The sequence below is a fragment of the Toxotes jaculatrix genome, chromosome 13 (assembly GCF_017976425.1).
Source record: "Toxotes jaculatrix isolate fToxJac2 chromosome 13, fToxJac2.pri, whole genome shotgun sequence".
Taxonomy (NCBI): Eukaryota; Metazoa; Chordata; class Actinopteri; family Toxotidae; genus Toxotes; species Toxotes jaculatrix.
In genome coordinates this window covers 4,222,910-4,241,904 of record NC_054406.1, presented here as the reverse complement: position 1 = coordinate 4,241,904, position 18,995 = coordinate 4,222,910, and the positions used below count along the sequence as shown (strand labels likewise).

Here is an 18,995-nt window from a genome sequence, read left to right as displayed (position 1 = left end):
TTAGCAGTGCCTACATTTGTTATCTCTTTTTTTTTCCCTCTTTCTGTAAATATGTCCCAGGGTTTAGGGCTAAGGCTGCAACATTCTCATTGTGAGAAATAGTTACAGCACTTTTTTTGTTGTGTTTGGGATTAACTGCGTACAGTTTAAGCAGTAACATTAGATTCTGTTCTCACCATAATTTTCTAGTTGCAGCCCATCTTTAGATGCTTTCTGCAACTGTCTGCAGCCACTTCCAGTAAACCTCTGTTTATTGTTATATAACACTGTGCACTACTTGGGCACAAGTTGTACACTTTCTGTTTTGAAAACTGGTACAAGCATAAGTTATTATAAATTACAATGTGTGTATAAATAATAGTCTGAGGCATAATGAAACATCTGAATGGTAACAGGTTAGACCTCAGTCGCCAGGTGCTGCTTGAAGTATTCAGTCTAGCATTTCAGACTCGGGAGTTGGGAGAAAATCTTGCCAAGACGTTATTATACTAAGACCATAGCCGTGTCCCAATTCCACAAAATAATTCACAGCAGGTGCACTGGAAAAGTGACCAAATTAAGTATAATCAAAAAAGTCTGTCTGCATATTAAAAAAAGTCTGAAAACACGTCTCCAGAATTGGCCGCTCAGCCTCTCCCCCTTTGTCTTGCATTGCACGACAGCCCTCAGCATCCCTGGACTTCTCTGAACCGCCCTAATTTATTTTGTTTTTGTCCTAGAGGTGTTGTTCCCTCTTAGGCGATACACGTGATTTCGCCTCTTCCCGGAGAGCAGCTAGCAAAAACGTCAATCCGCAGGTGCCAGACAGGGGAGGGAAAGTACAGGAAAGGGAAAGTGAGATCAAACCAGAGCAGAGAGGACTAAGCAGGTTTCCAGTGTCTCATCAGACAGAATAGAAGCTGTCACTGCCTAGCTGCACCTCCTCCATCTCTGCCACCTCACAGCTCCTCACTACACAAACAAGTAGTACCCCATCCATCTACACAGTGCTGTCTGCTCAATTCAAACCCTCCACTTATCAAAGTGCGGGCAGCCTGTTGAGCAGCACAGGACATATCTCAGTTAATCTTCTTCAAGACAGTTTTGCCACATCTGACCTTTTTTCTTTAAGCTGCAGTTTCCTTTCCTCGTAAAGTCATTTTCACAGTCATTTAATGTCTTTTTAGGGCCTTGTTAATGAGTCAGGGGTCTAAAGAAATTACAGTGGTTTCCTTCTGTGACTAATAAATTGGTAAAAATATAGTTTTACTCGCACCTCATTTGGCAGAGTGACAAATTAAACTTGCTTTTTTAGCAAGTCTGTGTTTTCCAGCAGCTCATATGATGCCTCGTTTTATTGCCTGATGGGAAAACCTCTTTATTGTGGCGTGTTTAAGGAGAGAGAAAAAAAAACACATTACCAGAAAAGGAGAAAAATACCAATACTGTTTAACAATCATTATATGGGGATAACAGAAAGATTCCTATGAGAACACAAGAACTAAGGGGTTAGAAAGCCGAGGCGAGTTGTCAGTTTCCAGTCGTCGTGCATTAACGAGCCCACCAGCTGCTCGAGCATGTTGGGATTCCACACAGCGATGAAGTCAAAGTTTCTCTCATCCACCAAAGATGTTGCTCATCTCTTTGGTATGACTCTGGGTTTTTTAGCATTGCATCAGATTTCTCTCTCTCTCTCTGTGTCTGCGTCTGTCTCTCTCCATGGGTTTGTCGTCTCGTTCTCTCCTTCTGTCTCAGGTTTGTTAGACCGGGGATATGAGCTCATGAGCTGTGGGTCAGACGGTATGACGTTTGTGATACCCTCGGCCCTCCGCAGCAGTTTTATATATCACTGATGTAACAGATAATAATAACAACACTCATTCTTTTCCCTCACTTCTTCATTTCTGTTGGGAGCCAAGTAGGTGGATCATTTTCTGATTGGTCTTTTTTCTTTTTTTTTTTTTTTTTTAGACGGTCACCACCTCTGGGAGACTGAGGCCAAGGTTGAGAGAGACGCCTCAAAGCCTGTAAGTGATTCATATGACACTATTATCATGACGAATCTGGTCTAATTTGAGGATGAAAGCGAGGAGAAAGCAGCTGTTCTCAATCTTTTAAACTGGGAAAACATTTTCACTCTTTAAAACAAACTGATGTTTAAGTAAAGTGAGCGGAGAGTGAACGGAGCTCCACGCATCCTGCTGATTTGTGAATCCATTCCTGAATTTTTTGCTTCCACCCCAATAAAGTACACAATCACTGGAGTGTAATATTCCAAACACTAATAACAGGGATGGGGATTCAACAGTGAGGTTCACACCCATTAAGTAAATGGTTTAACTGAAAAGCTACTTTAAAGGAATAGTTTTGGGAAATACACTTATTCTCTTGCTGATAATTAGATGACAAACGCCACCTAAAGCTCACTGCTCACATATCATAGCTCATTAGTTTAATCCCTGTGAAAACCAAATTGTATGAATGACAGTTTTATGGGAGGTTCACCAGATATTGTTTCCTCTGGACAGAGCCGGTCTTTGTGCTAAGCTAAGCTAACTGGTTGCTGGCTGTAGCGTCATATTTACTGTACAGACGTGACGGTGGTGTCGTGGCTTCTCATCTAACTCTCAGCAAGAAAGCAAATGTGCACATTTCCTAAAAAAGACATTCATTTAAACCAGGCATGCCTACCTGAAAATGAATGTGAGCCAGTGGATGTGCACACACAGGCGAAATCAGGAGCACACTCACAGAGGTGTGACTGGAATATGACTGTAGACTTTCTCAGCCCCTCAGGGGGGAAGCAGCAGTGTTGTGTTTGAAACGTGTGGAAAAGGTTTTCAAAAGTTCAACCTTCAACCTGTGGGAGTTTGAGCTTGGCAGTGTGTCCTGTCTTGGCCTGGGACAGCTGAGAAAGAGAGAGGGAGAGAGAGGGAGAGATGTAGTGGTGGGAGTCTGGGAGATGGACGAGGGGATTAGGGGGTGTCTATATGTGAGGCACTGCACCTGCTCCCAGTGTCTTCCCATTGCAAAACACACACTTTCTCTCTCTGTCTCTTGCGTACACCCTTATACAGTGACTGCTGGGACACATCTGTCTGCTTGAATAGACAAAGGGCCTCTCTCTCTCACTCCCTCCCCTCTCTCTCTCTCTCTCTCTCTCTCTCAATCCCACCCCCACTTAACCCAGTCTGCTGGATCAGTCCCATTTTAAACACTGACGCTGCCTTGGCCAGGTTTAACCTCTGCTGTTGCACCACAAAGCAGACCAAACCACAAATTCAGAATACCTCACCGGATTCGTCACCTGCTCAGACTGACCTTCCCCAGGAGAGAGGCAGATTTGGGACAAGAGAGATGATTTAGTTTTTATTTTAGGAATTATTTGCAATTAGATACATCAGAGTATTCGTATAAATTTAGACAAATGACCTTCAGACTCACTCGAGGAATCCAAAAATGTTCCTTCATGCTCAGTTTGTGCCATTTTTCTTCCTCCCTCCACATGAGACACATTACGTTTGTCGGGTCAAAACAACTCGTTTTGGTGATTTTCATGCTTTTTACACAAATTGAAGGTCCACTCGGTGCTCTGTGAGTTGAGTTGAGTTTACAGTGCAACACGTGCGCACATAAAACCTTCAAACACAAATGAATGATTTCGCTTGTGCATGCTTTTGGATTCAAAATGAGGCTTGTTTTTCTATGAATATGTATAAATTGTCTTATTGGACAGCTGCTACGCAAGTGAAATGCTGCAAATATGTCCTGTTCGACCTGGACACAGTTACAGTTTACACAGTGCTAACGGTGAACTGTTTCCAGAGTTTTTATCAGCTAATTCTCTGAAGGAGAGATGGATCGCGGTGAATAAGAGGAGTCGAAAATTCTCATCTGGCTTCACTTGAGTTTACGACTGTAGTGATTTAATAAAACGTGTGTCTGCTTTCACCTGTACATGTCAGGGCCAGCCGTCCTCCGAAGCACAGTTTTGTAGACAGATGACTTCCTCCCTGGCTACCGAGCAGCACCTCCAACACACTCAGACATATAAATGCACAGAAACAAGCACACATGTGCGGCTGATGTGTTCACAGGCTGAACCCAGGAACGTGGTCGCTCCTGGCCTTCGTTCTCTCCTCAGACAGCAGGAAGCTCTGCTGGGGAAATAAACTATCCGGACACTCCCGAGTTCACTTTATTCGCATCAGCTGAGTTATTCACTGTTCAAACACCGGGGTTCTCTATAAGTGTACTCCTTGGTCTCTTTATGACTCTCTCGTTTGGGATTACAACCAGATTTTCAGATTTTATCCACCGCCCCCTACACACACAACGTCAGGCTATGGATTTCAAGAAATGGAGACTAAGTACAATCCAGACCTGCAGTGTCTCTCCCAACCATCCCCACCAAACAAAGACAGAAGCCATACAAAATTCCTGGGGGACTAAACTAAACTAAGTGCATATGAGACAGGCCAGATAACTATATGAGAACAATAAAAACAGATCAAAGGAAATAAAATAATAGGACAATATTAAAATATTGCTAAATAGATACCAAGTAAGTAGATGAAAGTATACAGTCAGTAGAAAAAAAAATTATACCATAAATAAAATAGAAGGTTTTATTCACTACAGTAACCTAGGCCTTGTCTCTTTGCCTGTACAAACTATAAGAATATATAACAGTGAAGTTGTTAAATGTGTTGCTTTGCAGAATTCGCTCCTCGTTGAAATTCCTCCATATCGGAACCAAAGACTCTCCACTCCGGTCCATGTGAACTTCTACGTCTGCAACGGCAAGAGGAAAAGAAGCCAGTACCAGCGTTTCACCTTTGTCCCTGCCTGTGGTAAAGCTCTTCTCCTCGTACTACTACTTCTTACTGTTCTTGACTAATAGCGAGCGAGGAAGTGATAGGAAAGGGCTCACAGTGCTTTACCTGAGACATAAGAGCCATTAAGACTTAAGATATGTAAAAGGAACACAAGTCAAGAGGCAGCCTTGTGAGTGGAAGGACGGCCGTTTGATCCCCAGACTGCAAGATAAAGTCAGGGTGGTGAAGGTGAAGGAGTAATGCTCTCCCTCATTACTACCTATAAAGACAGGTTGACCCCCAGCTGCTCCAGTGGAGCTGCTCTGTGTCCAACAGGTCGGACTGGGGTTGTACTGGGCAGGAAGTCCGTGTAAATAATGATGTAAAAAGGTGGATTACTTAACACTTTGATGGGAAACAGAGCTGTTGTGGTGGGGGTGGGGGGCGGCTTCACTAACTTTTTGATGAAATTGCATCATCCTGAACAAGCCATTTTCAGCTAAGCTTCTTGCTGTGATTCTATAACTGGAAAAAGATGTAGGTGTACAGTATCTAGCATTACATTAGAAATAGTCTTTGGATATGATATGTCAACGGAGCAGGTAGCAGATACTTTGATGCCATTGTTATATTGTTATGTTAATGACCAACAAACAAGCACTTTGATTAGAGTTTTGCTCAGGGCCGACGTTTGGTGAAGCCTTTTTGTTTAATAGAAAAACAGTAGTCGTGTCTCTTCCTTGCTTATTCTGCCTTTCTTTTGCTTTCCTGTCATCACCCCAGGACTTCACCACTCTCAGGCTGCGCTTTGCCTTTCATATCCCAGACTAATTAGAAACACTTTAGCCAAGATTTTACATCTGAAGACGAGAACAAACTGTTTGTATTCCCCCTTGTCTAGTGGTTTTGCAAGGGAGGAACAAAGCAACGCTATTATTCCTTCGTTGTAAAAAAAAAAAAAAAAAAAAAATCCATAAAATCTGTTATTTTCCATACCTGTATCTACATGAACGCTGCAGTGCCTGGACACACAAGGGTGGGGAAAGGGGCATGGGAAAAGCATATTATTTGAATAGAGAACCTATTGCCAAGCTAAATATAAACACTGACCCACGAACTGAAATGTAAAAACCACTGCTAATTGCGCTCTGAGCTTGGAGTGAAAATCCAGTGGGCGGTTCAAAGCCGTGATTCAAGTGAACTGGCCCAGCCCTGTACGTGGGCGACGGAGTGCCCCACTGTGAAAGTGGAGCATTGTCTGCGGGATGCAGAGAGTGTAAGGGAGGGGACAGACTCGGAGGACAGCTTGTCTGGTCAGTGTCTCCTAAAGGGTGAGCACTATTAAGGCAGCAGGCCAGCTGGGTGAACAGTGTGATCTGCCAGTCTTCAAGAAAAGGAGAAAGTCAAGAAAAGTTTAAACCCAGTGGACAGATTGAGTGAAAACAAAGGTGGAAAAAATGATCAAAAGCTCATTTTCTTTCAATAATGTGATGTAAATTTCACTTTTTCCTAGTTTTTTTCAAAATCACATGATGTCAACTTTTCTTTTTTGCAGCCGCAGCAGCAGGTGTGACAGCAGCTCGCACAAAAACAACAGATTTATTTTGGGACATACAGTACACACGGCTGATTTTCACACTCCGGAAACCCTGGGGCAGGCTCTCTTTTGTGGCAAGACAAACATTTGCACTTCTTCTGCTCCTTTCTGTGCCTGAGCATCTGTCTATCCTCCACAGGCAGACAGACACACTTCCTCCAAACAGGCCCAAAATAGGGGTGCATGTGCTATTTTAGTTCTGTGGTTGGTGTAACCATCTCATTGCAGTTCCTCTTTTACAGTTGTTGACAGTGGAGGCTTCAGTAAGTCATGATGCGCCCCAGTTTTAGTCTTTTTATTCTAATTAGTCCCCTTATTTAGCCTGGTACACACTCTCAGATTAAAAATATCTTTTTCAAGAGACATTCCTAAGCAAGCAGGAAAGTCAGGAAAAACAAAAAGATTCAGACAAACAACTAAAGAACCAACTATGTGCATCAGTAAAATATAAGAATAAAAACTGCAGAGGGAAGAATAAAGTATGAGTAATTTACTACTTCAGCTTTTGATTCAAACACATGCTTCGTATTATAATCTGAAACAGCTTCCCCACAGCCATGAAAAGAAGAAATAGATCCAGTTTAGTGATGCAGTGATGAAGCTCAGGGTCAGGGCCGTGCTGTCGTTTGCTTGTAACTGGACTGTAACGCTTGTTATATAAGACTGATGTCGTGTCAGGAGCAGCAGCAGATTGACGGCCCACATTTTAACATTCACTGTCCAACATGTTCTGTGCTGGAATCTGGACCAGTGGCCAGGATCACAGCGACTGAGCACTGCCTCATTTGAACTCAGCAATGGTCCTCACTTGTACAATAACCGCAATCCACAAACACCCTGAAGCCACCATTTTGTCTTTTTCAGCTAAATCTTGGGTTAAAAAGAAGCTTTTGTGTCCAGTTAAACTTTATTTTCTCTTTGTCTCAAGGAGCAAGCAGTAATTTATTTTAAATTACTGAACCCTGCTGAGAATGAAGCTGCCGTTGCAGCAACATATTTCATATCACACATTTAGGAGATATTAGCACCAGAGCGGGATCCAAAGAAAATAGGCCTTTTTATTATAGAAGCTGCTGGATGTTTCTCGTGTTGATGAGTCATCCCCTTTTTCCCTTCTCTTTTTTCTAGTTTTGTGAATATTTTCAGCAGGGTGGGAGAGCTCAGGCCTGGACACAGAGACTCATTGATGAGAGTGTTTGTTTGGCAGTGGTGTATCCTAGCCACAAACCCACTCACTCACTCACACTCACAGGAAGGTCGGAATATGTGTTTACTCATTTAGCTTTTCCTCCTTCTGTTTTCTCTCCTCTTCAGTTCCAACAATAAAGACGGAGCCGCACGACGACTACGACGCTCCGCTGGTGTGCGCTCAGCACACTTCCACCCTGTCCTTGCACCCGAAGCCATACTTCCCCCCACAGGTCATGACCCCGATGATGACCTCTGACCTCAGGCCGTGTGTTGTTGGCGGGGCTTACCCTGTCAGCCAGCAGAGACTGACAGCCAAGCCTTCCTCGCTGCCTTCCTCTTCCTCTCCGAGCACCAGCCCCAAACTGCACGACCTGTCGCCACCACCTTTCTCCAAGTGCCTCCCTGCTGGCTCAGCAGTCCCACACCAGGGTCCCCAGTCACCGATCCCTCACGTCTCCATCATACAGGAGACTCCCGGGCGCTACCAGTTGCCCAGCCTCTACCCTCCCAGCAGCTCCTCCTCCTCCCCGACTTCGCAGCCCTCCACCCCGACTGACGCTCCCTTCTCTCCAACCCACTGCATGACACCAGCCCAGCCGGTCAGCGGCAGCACCAGCCCAGGTGCCCAGCAGCACGCCAAAGTGCCAGAAAGAGGGCGACCCTCCCTGCAGGAGGACGGCAGCCCCCCGACGCTGGCCGTCAGCATCAAACAAGAACCACAGGAGCTGGACCAGATGTACCTTGACGATGGTGAGTGAAAAAGTTTTTGCAAAATTATGCTTCGTTTACTAATCCAGAGCATGGAAAAAATTATAAAGTGAACAACCCGTCCAACGTTATGATTAACTAAACAGTAAGATTTTTATCACTGTAATATATCTGCAGGTGCTGATATCATTTTTTTTTATCAGCTTTGTATGACTCGCCCATCACTTTGCCAGGAGCTGAAACATCTGGCCTTCAACACTCAGTTGGCAGCTTTTGGTTTGTCGCAGAGCTCCTCACCCATTATCATTTAAAGGAATAGTTCAACATTTTGCAAAAACCCATAAAAGATAAATGAGAAGACTGGTGCTACATGTCAGTATGGTAAATAGAATTACTTTTCTTTATTGTGAAAATGTGATGTTAATGTTTGTGTCACTTACACAGTTATAGGAAAATTAGATTCTTGTGAGAGGTGGTGACTGTGCCAAAATGTTTTATCACTGCTGTTGCAATTCCTCTTTTACTGGAGCAGAGGCTGTAAAAAGTCCTGCATTTTTAATGTCTCTTTACAAATCCTCTCACTTTTGTGGTACTTCTTTCCTTTGCTGTCAGCTTTCTTCGTCATCTGACTTCTGAGGTAATCAGATCAAAGAAGCCTGGTGGTCGAGTATTTGATATATTTGGCTTTAAACCCTGAATGAGACAAGGCTGCCCAAAGCTCCCTGATAAAATGAAAGCAGTTTTTTGTGACGCCCTTTATTTATCTCAGGGAGAGCAGGATTTTAGGAGCACAAACGTTATGATCTCACTGCTCTGGCCCTGTGCGCTCACCACTGAGGTTCGGGGGCCGTGTGCTCTGCGCTGCGGTGATTTGAAATAAATTGGATAAATGATCTTCCTCTGGACAAGAAAAAACATTGCCTGCCTGTGTGTAAGTCCCAGGGAGGAAAGGAGTGCAGTAAATGAAGGAACACTAACCAGCAGCTATCAGCAGACAGAGCAGCAAGGCTTTGATCCGTCACCAGAGCCCCTGCTGAATCGTCTGGCCGAGCTTCCTGACGATGGCGAATGAGACGCTGTTGTGGGGCCACAGACTGCAAGACTCAGACTGTTCCCATGCCACTTCCTCTGAACAGTCTGGGTAAATATATTAACACTTGTTGGCCCTGTCTGCAGGGATACTTGGCTGGCTAGAGCGAGAGATTTGATTTGTAATTATGTTGTAACTGGTGCCACGCACTGCACACATCTCTTGAAGATCTCTAGGTTTAAATGAGGTGCTGTTAAGCTTAAAAAAAAAAAAAATCCTCCACATCACCTTTTAAAGTATGCGTATGCCACCATGGCCATAATGGATATTTCTGAGGTGCTCAGCCCCCAGTCACTCTTGTTTTCACTGGCAATTTGAAGGAAATTGTACCAAAGTTAATGCAGCTTCTCACTTCATTAAAACCTTTGGCAGAGTTTGATAGGAATTTTTTGCTTCATGGCCTCACTCAGGTGTGATGTTACTCTAAGTTACTAAGTTCTTGTCGAGCAGGCTTTTTAAAACTCAGACCATGATACCTGAAACTCTTAAGGAGCAAAGACACAGAGTGTCAATGAAAATATTCATAGAAAATGTGTGTTTTAGGCTGTTATTCAGTGCATGATGATCTGTGGTTTGTTTTCAGAAGTCAAGCATTAATCACTGCCATTTACTTATTTAATGCAGTGTATTTTAATTTAATTGCACAAATAATTTAAACACATGAATGTTTAATCTCTCCTGTCAAGTAACCACAGTGAACATTAAATGAAAGTGACACAGTCAGGTGTTTCTGATCTCCCACCCAAACTTTGTTGTTGCTCGTCTGTAATCAGAGCCGATATCTCTTCTCTGTTTGCACAGCCCTCTCATATCCATCAGGATCCCCCCTCTGCTAAACATTTTTTCACACCGTCCCCTGAGAGGTTACAAACATGTTTTCTCATGGAAAGTCTGAATCATATTCTCTGGAATTGAGCTGGAACTATAGGCTACAGGGCGCGCAGTCTAAACTCCTCCGCTGCTGAAACTGAGCGAGATGGAGGCCGGCCACGCTGCCATAAAACTTGCTGACTGGAGAGGTTTGCATGCTTCCCTTTGGCTCGTAGAGAGTCTGGAAGAGGTGGCCAAAGCCATACGTTATACTGCACAGTAGTGTGCCGAAGACTTTTGTCAGCAGTGAGGTAACATGAGCAAAACATGTGCATTCTGAAGTCAGATCTGAGCCAAATAGCATTACAACATGCCTTTTTATAGTGTGTTTTGGCCTTGTTAGATGTCAGAGCAGTACAATTGATGACCTGAGAATTTAGATGATCACAGGCAAAGTGTTTGAGAGTAAACTGTGACTCGTACCTGGTGGAAATATTTCTCTGGTTTATCACATATTCATCAGTATCCACATCTGTTACACATGACTTGTTGCCAGTTACAGAGCCAAAGATTTGACGAGATGGTGTGGTGCAAGATGAAAAGTCACAGGATCATCAAAGTCAGCAGGATTCATCCTCTGGGGACAATGCATGTCTGTACAAAATCTCATGGTGATCCATCCAGTAGTTGTTGAGATATTTCAGTCTGGAACAAAGCCATGTACTGATGACAAAAATGGTAAATGTCACAAAGGTCATATATATTATAGGACTGTTTTTGTTGCATTACAGCAGAGGTTTCAATTTTTCCGATTGCTCAGTGTATGAAAGAACACTGTCATTGTGGTAATATTTAGCTTCTCTCTTTGTTTTATTCTTTTCTTAAGGCCTCCAAAGTGTCATTCTTTCCAAAACGCTATTGTCCACTCGTTTTCTTTTTAAATAATACCTGGGTTTAAAAAAAAAATGGCAAAGGCTGTGGTGAAGCACAGAACTGCACTGTGGGACTGACTTGCAGTAACCCAGTAGGAGTCTCGTAATGTGGGCCAAGAACATCTCGTGGCTTGTGGCCTGGACTTGACGTGGCAGTAAAGGGGGGTGGGGGGTGGGGTTGAAATGCTGCCCCCCAGCCTTTTTCTCTCATTGTCTCAGTTCTGGTCTCAGCTGATTCATACACAGCGTTCGGAGAGGCTGGTGAATAACTTGCCGCCTGATCAGTTCCTCTGTAATATTGTTGTTATTACAGGCTGGATCTTGTTGACGCGTTTCAGCCCTTAATGAGGCGAACAGTGCTGTCCTGCTAATTGTTTGGGAGTTCCTCGTTTGTCGGGGGTTTCCTGGTTGGAGTCCTGGGCTGTATCAGTCAGCTGCAGCTGCTGTGGACCTCCATGGGACAGGAAACCAGTTCCTGGATTACTTCATTTCAAACGTCACCTCCCCTCTCTTAGATAACTGTGAAGTTAGACACACAGAATAAGTTGTTCTCTAATAGTGCCTTGTGTTAAATTAATAACGACGTTCTCGGAATAATCAAAGGTGTTATTTGTCATTATGTTACATTAAAGATTTAAGTATATAAGACTGTTACTGTATACTGCACATTCATAGCATATTGTCTTCCATTTAGCTTCCATTCAGTAACAGGAAATGTTCGAATTTCCCTTTTTTTTTTCTCCAGCACTTTAAGGACTCCTCATCTGTGTTAACCTTAAAGCTGAGGTTCAAAGTTCTTTCTTGACTTTGAAAACAGCCATTAAGAAAACAATCACACTACAAGGTCCATTTAGATGCTGAGCTGGAGGCTCTGATCATATCACAGTCGTATCCAGAATGAACTTTGAACCTCAGCTTCAAGGCCAAGACGGTGATTTAAAATGTTAGCATCTACGATTCAGTGGTGTTGAAGACCATCTGAAATTATCTGCAATTTCACAAATTTAATTGTAATATATTTTTTAATTGAATCATATTTTTTCCAGAATCCTGCAGCCTGCTGTACATTCTCCCCCTTCAGGCTACTTATAAAGTAGGAAACTTGTAATTTTGTTTTCTCAAAATTAAATCAAAAGCACACATACATAACATTTTTCTAAATTAAACCCCCCCCCCCAATCATGTTTGCTGATGTTCACTTTGATGTTTGAACCATCTCTGTCACTCAAATGTCTCTCTTGAGCAAATCAATGTTGCCAGAGAGCCACATGACACAGATGTCACTCTAGTGCCGGGCCTATTTTTAGGACTTTGTTGTAAACACACTTAGAGATCAATAGATTGACTTTTTTTTCAATTAGATCCTCCACATCAAATGTGACAGCGCAGTGAAAAGTGGGCCATGGCAACGGACGCATAAACAGTAAATGTTGTGGCCTCAGTTGGACAAAAGATAAAGTTTTACTGGCTGGTTTTCCTTTGCTTTAGATCAGAAAAAAATTCTGAATCCAACTGAATTCTGTCTTTTTGCCGTTTAATCTTTACGTGAAAGCTATTCCACCACATATGGTGCAGAATGTGGCGTACGGAAAAATATCTGAATGCTGTAAATCACCCGTGATTTTGACAGTTGCCAGACAGGTGATGACAGGATATGGGGGCCTGACGATGTCTTGATGTCCTAAATTTACAGCCGGCGTCCTGGCTCGAAGTACGCGTTGTGAAGCCCGTGTAATGACGTCCCCTTGAGGTTTGAACTTAAAGAATATATCCTTCCACCTCCAGATGCACAGAAGGTCAAAGCCAGATCAAACAGAGGAGTGGAGGTCAGTCAGTTCAATCTGGGCCGGGGAGAGCACACATGGCAGCGGAACATCAGACTGTAGGAGGGTGGAGATGAGGTTAGAGTGTTTATTTCTTCAGGTTCAAGTATGATTTCTGGTAATACTGGTCATATTCTCACATTTGCCTGGCTGGTGGCAGTATGCTGTCCTGATGCGGTATGTTAGAAAACATCTTGCCTTACCATATACACAGAAATAACCATAACAGAACTGAACTTACTCCACTGTAAGATGGCAAGGCTGCTACACAAGAAGCCGTTACACCCTAGTGCGAATAAATATCTAAGAGATGGATTTACTGATTAATCCACTAAAGGTCAAGACCAGTGACCTTAGCCCATTACTTAATAAAACACAAAAACAAATAGCAAACCACATGCTTCTAGATTCATTTTTCTTCTCTCCAGGCAGTCTCTGTTTCAGTACAACGGCCACGTCAATTTGCAGAGACAAGAAACTTGTGCAAGATTGTTTATTCCTCACAATAATCAACTTGTCGCCTTTAATTTATTCACCAAAATTGCATTGTTGTTGCGTGATAAATCTGTGAGCAAAGACCATTTCGAAACCGCTCGGACTTCTGGTGCACTGAAGATCAGTCTGACATCCAAGGCTCGGGAGAACCGAGAAGACAAGTAAAATTGTTGCTTTGATTGATCTCTGTTTCTTGACTTATGAAGAGTTTGCTCAGCAGTCCGCTGTTAGATGTCAGTGTTCATGAATCTAGAAGTATTAAATCTTCGAAACAGTGAGTCATTGCGCAAATCTGCAGTGTCATACAACTTTGACAGAAAAAGTTGCAAGTTTCAAGTGTCTGCACGTTTGATTATGACACAGAAGTGAAAGAATGGGAACAAAAGTTGCCTCAAATGAATGAAATCAACATAACAACCTCTGGTATGTTGTGGAAAATGTCAGTGAAGTTTGTGAGAAGCCTAAAAAGTGTGAAAACACTGGTACAGTCCTTTAATTTTGAAGTTTCAAAGCTTGATGATGAGTCTGTCCTTATTTTAGCCGTGTGCTAAATCAAGAAAAAGTGATTTAGAGCACCTGAATATAAATGTCACTGCTGCCTTGACGAGTATTCTCCATGCTGCCAAGTTCTTCACAAAGACAAATTGCTGTGAATCGCACCCTGTCTTCATAGTCACATAATAGGTTCAATGTGTCCATGTGTTTCTGTGACACACTCATGTGAGACCGCTGCTGTAATCTAGTTATCAAAACCTCTCGAGATCTCCCTGCTCCTTTATTAAGAGCATTCAATCAACAAGCCAAACACATTAAGGTCATGTCTAGACAGCATGAGAGCTCTGTGTCGCTGTGTAAAAAAACTTCAGTCACAGTTTGGGTGATTTGTTGTCCGGAAACAATCCTCTGCACCCACACTTTTTGGTTGGTGCTATTCTGAGTTTCTCCTCAGTTATTTTTCTACTGTCCCCAGGTGACGATGACACACGTTTATGTTTTGTTTTTGTTTTTTTTACCATGGTAGCCTCCCACGTGCTCCCAAACAGCTCAAGACTTTTTTTTGTGTATGTGTGTGTGTGAATAGAATTGTTGTGAGGCATGTACACCCCCTCATCTTTTACGTGATAGGAAGTGAGAGGTTATTTCTGTTAGGAAGCGGCTGTGCCAGTGCTGGGTCACTGAGGAAAGGGCTGCTCCACTGCCTGTGATGAAAATAAATGTTTACAAAAAATGTCCATTGTGTGCGTGCATGTGTGTGTGCGTGCGTGTGCGCGTGGGTGGCTGGGGGGAGTATCAGGTTTCCAAGCTGATTTTCCAGCATCAAGTCAGTCAGTCAGAGGGAATTCCTCCCTCAGCTCGCTGGCTCGGGTTCTCGGAGCCGGCTCCAGGGGTGTTCCCCCCTCACATTTCTCATCCTTGTGAGAGCCGCGAGAGAGAGGCCTGAACCTGGATGATGATTAGAAAAGCGAGAAGTAGATTAAAGAGGGAATTGGAAGGGAAGAAATTGTGGAGACTGTCTCTTCAATATAATAAATGAGTTCATAGATAAGAACAGTAAACGGCAATGAAAAATGAACTGTCTCAATCCCCTTTAGTGAGGCAAAAAGAAGAAGAAGAAGGCTGATTTGTCCTTTTCTCTGTTATCAGTAAATTGATATCAATATATTTTCCTGGTTAAGCTTTAGTCAACCTGCGTAGTTGCTCATGGATCATCCCACCTTTGTCAGCCAAAGCACACAGCTGATTAAAACAGATAAACAAGTGCACCTGGATCCTTTAGAGACAGCAGGAGGTTGCATCATCTCTCTTGATAAAAAAAAAGAAAGGTCAGGGGATCACAGATATAAAATGATTCTATCTCTACAGAGGAAATGACACTTCCAATATAGCTCAGAGGGCTGAAAATGTTTTAGATGATGGTATTGACACCTTTCGTAAGAAGCTAATTTTAAAATATGTTTTCATGTCCTTTAAAGATGCTACATGCTGCGTTGTACTTCACATGACGACAGACTTATTGACCCTTTTCCCTCTTTTCCTTTACAGTCAATGAGATCATCAGGAACGACCTGTCAAGCATCTCCGTCCACAGCCACGCATAGTTTCCCGTTACCCACAAAACTGCAAACTGACACAGGAAGCAACAACAAAAAAAAAAAGAAAGGGAAACACCTAACAAAGTCGACTCTATGCTTGGACTACAGCGTGCAAGAAACAGCAAAAGGAAATGCAAGAACAAATGTAAATGTATTGTCCAGACGACCAGGGTCCAACGTGTGCCTTGTTTTTCATATATAATGCCTTTATGCAGAAACTATCCACGGAATAAATCACATGACTGACTTTTTTTAAGACATGTAAATCGAGTATGTAGCAACCTGCCACCCCCAGCCCCCACAACAAAGTATGCTTTTAGAGGACCAAGAATTGTTTTATATGTCTTTTTTGGTGCAGTTTGTAAATGATTCAGTGCCTATGTGTAATGTAATGTGTATATACAGTGTCTGTACTGCTTCAGTTTGCATATCTGGCTTTACAGAGAGACAATTTAACAGAGAAGTGCCTTTGACTGGAAATGGAAAGATGTGGCTTGAGTTTGGCTTCACAAGTTCAACCTCAGAATTCAAAGTTCAAAAGTTTTTTAAAGCGAGATAATGTAACTTTTGCTGAACAGTGGCTACTGTGGCCACGAGTCACAATTATGGGGTGATGGTAAATGCTAAGAGATACTGTAGTTAGCTAGCGCTAGCACAAAGAGGGAATTGTCATAAAGAAAGTGAACTGACTAAGCAATGTCCATTATACAGTGATATCTTTACAGTGATAAGTTTGCTAACATTAGCCACCATAAGCTACTGGATGTAACAGCAAAATGTCTGCGTGTGTTGAACTGATGAAGGTTGTGTTTTAGTTCTTATGAATATCGGTTTTTCGTTTGTAACAGGAGAAACAAGTCATTTCATTTTACAAAAGTTGCATGGTCTTGCTTTAAATCATATTTGGTTCACGTGTCTGTATGGACATAAAACAGATGAAGTTACCATTAATGAAACTGAATACATTTTCTGTATTCCCAGACAACAATAGGCACTTAACCACTAAACCCGTGGTGTTAATTGTAGTTATTCTGTTAAGACGACAAGTTACTGTAACTTGTCAAACGTCAAACAGCAATTGCAAAATTTTTCACTTATGTTACCCAAACCTCAAACCAAGCTCTTATGCGTGTATGTACTCTCACAGCACAAAAACAAACGATGTGTGGTCACAAGATATTGAGTAATTTTGTGTTTTTTTTTAAGATAAAAATAAAATGGACTGCATACCGACTTGAAACTAACATGAACTTTGGAGGGAACTGTTGGCTGCAGTAAAACTAGTTGGACTTTTATCAAAGGAAAAAAAAATAAAAATCATCTCAGTTTTGACAAAGCTTGACTTTTATTACTCCCTGGAAGCTATGCAACGTGCAGGTAGCATTAGTCTGTCAAAGAATGTAAACAACCAGCGTTGTAACTGAGAAGCTCTCTAATCCAAAGAATACTTAATAATGGTGAACAGCAATACAAATATATGAATTCTGTAATGTTTGTTTTTGTATTTTCATATTTATTCTCTTAGCATGTGCTCTGTCTATCCATCTTATCTATCTTTTACATGGTTACCTACATACTGTGGTTTTTATGTACTGATTTGTTTGCGCTCGTATAAAACTGAATTGGCTTACACACTTGTTCCCAGTTTTATATGTATTTATGAGTCTTAATCCATGTTTCCGACGGGCATGAAAGAAGCCATACTGAAATGTTTACCAGAGATTATCGTTAGTCTGTAACGCTCTGTTCTGCTTTGTGATCTATTTTGTGTATTTGTCAATAAATAAGCCTTCATCTCTTTCATCTCTATGGTGTCTGTCTCACTGTGGGCATGACATAAAATCAGTCAATATGCGCTCTGTGTGGAATCAGTTTATAAAGGAGAGACTGTTTGGCATCAGGCCTTTAGATTAGATTAAAATGGACAACGACTGAAAACACACACTATAATATGTTTAAGTCGCTGCGACTTATTCTCGAATGTACAAATAAATGTTCTGCTTTTACCAGAACTGTACTGCAAATTTATAATAACCATAGACTCACGGATTTTATGCCAGAGGCCATTTCAGTGGTTTTGCATGTTGCATGCCACATTCAAAGCAAGGTTTAAGTTGAGTGCAGTCTGGTAACTGTGCTAGAACTTGCAAAACCTGCAGCATGGTCCCTTAAAATGAATTTATCATTTTACTGTAGGAATGTTTTAAAGTCAGATTCTCATGTAATGTGATGTAAAAATAAGCTTCTGCAGAGAAATAAACATAAAATAACCATGCCAGTGAACCAAAAACTGAATTGAGAAATTTAAAAAAACTTGCATTTTATTTCGGTGTATAGGTAGATATAATGTTATTATGCTGGAGCAGTAAAACTAAAGCCAATCACACATCCATTAACCCCACAACATTCACCAACATATACATCAGCTTAATAAATGGTGAGCTCATGCTTTCACATGTGTTCACTCATGCTTCTACATGAGTTCACCCTTTCATTTCACAACTGAAGCACTTTATCTACAGGACTTAGAGTCCCTGAAAGAATCACACAATTTTTTTAACAAGCCTTTTCTACATGCACTATCACTGTTCAGGTCTTCTCCAGAGTAAGATGTTGTGGTACACACTGACACCCTGTGGTCTATGTAACTCCTGCTGGATTTAAATCTCAGCACTGACAGATGCTGCTTTCTGGAAGGTTTTTAATATATGTTTGACTGTGTCATTGTCCGCGCTGACACCAAAACTCAGCTGTTATGAAAATCAGGACGTGTTGGACTCCCAGTTTGTTGGTTTTGCTTGACTGCCTTGCGCCTGTTTTACATCTATTATGAAAAGCAGGAGTGTTCTTTTTTTTTGCCTTCAGTCTGGAAATTATTCTGCTGACAACTCTTTGTTAATATCCAATAAGTTAGTATCCAAGCAGCAGCTGCACACACCAGGTAAGACTTCACTTTTAAAGTTTAAATCCTGTGATTGTGTTTATAATGGACACTTTGATAAATTTGTTTTGGAACAGGAGTAAAATGTTTGCTTTTGTGCCCTCACATGAATGACACTTAATTTGAAAATAAATAAATATTAATTTTAAAAAAAAATAATAAAAGCTATTTAAACTATTCAAGAAATCAGTCAGTCAGTGTAATCAGTACAGTGAGATTACGCTGATTTCTTTCAATTCAAAACAGTTTTTTAATAATTTTTCAAGAATCACAAGAGCAAACAATTTTAGTGACGTAGGAATCATAAAATGTTTGTGAATTTTACAGTGTTTCTTCTTCTGAAAGATAAAACTAAGATCACATGCATCTTTTGAATCTCCATGTTTGTTTCTTTCAGCACTGAACCGCACCAAGATGGATGATTTCCTCAGTAATGACACAGTCAACTCCAGCGCTTCTGAGGCCGTCATCTGTGGACCGTCTGAAGTGCTCTTTCTCTCACTGATTGACATCTGCACT

At 41.8% G+C, this 18,995-nt stretch overlaps 1 protein-coding gene across 1 annotated transcript in view; it reads left to right on the top strand.

The window, feature by feature from the left end:
* The window catches only part of nfatc1 (nuclear factor of activated T cells 1), a 33,964-nt gene extending 18,277 nt beyond the window's left edge, over positions 1-15,687 (top strand). The window contains exons 7-10 of the mRNA XM_041054074.1: positions 1,951-2,006; positions 4,700-4,832; positions 7,708-8,334; positions 15,486-15,687. Coding sequence (XP_040910008.1) covers positions 1,951-2,006; positions 4,700-4,832; positions 7,708-8,334; positions 15,486-15,541 — 872 coding nt within the window. The 3' untranslated portion in view covers positions 15,542-15,687. The remainder of the gene's footprint in view (positions 1-1,950; positions 2,007-4,699; positions 4,833-7,707; positions 8,335-15,485) is intronic.
* Positions 15,688-18,995: the final 3,308 nt, after the last annotated feature.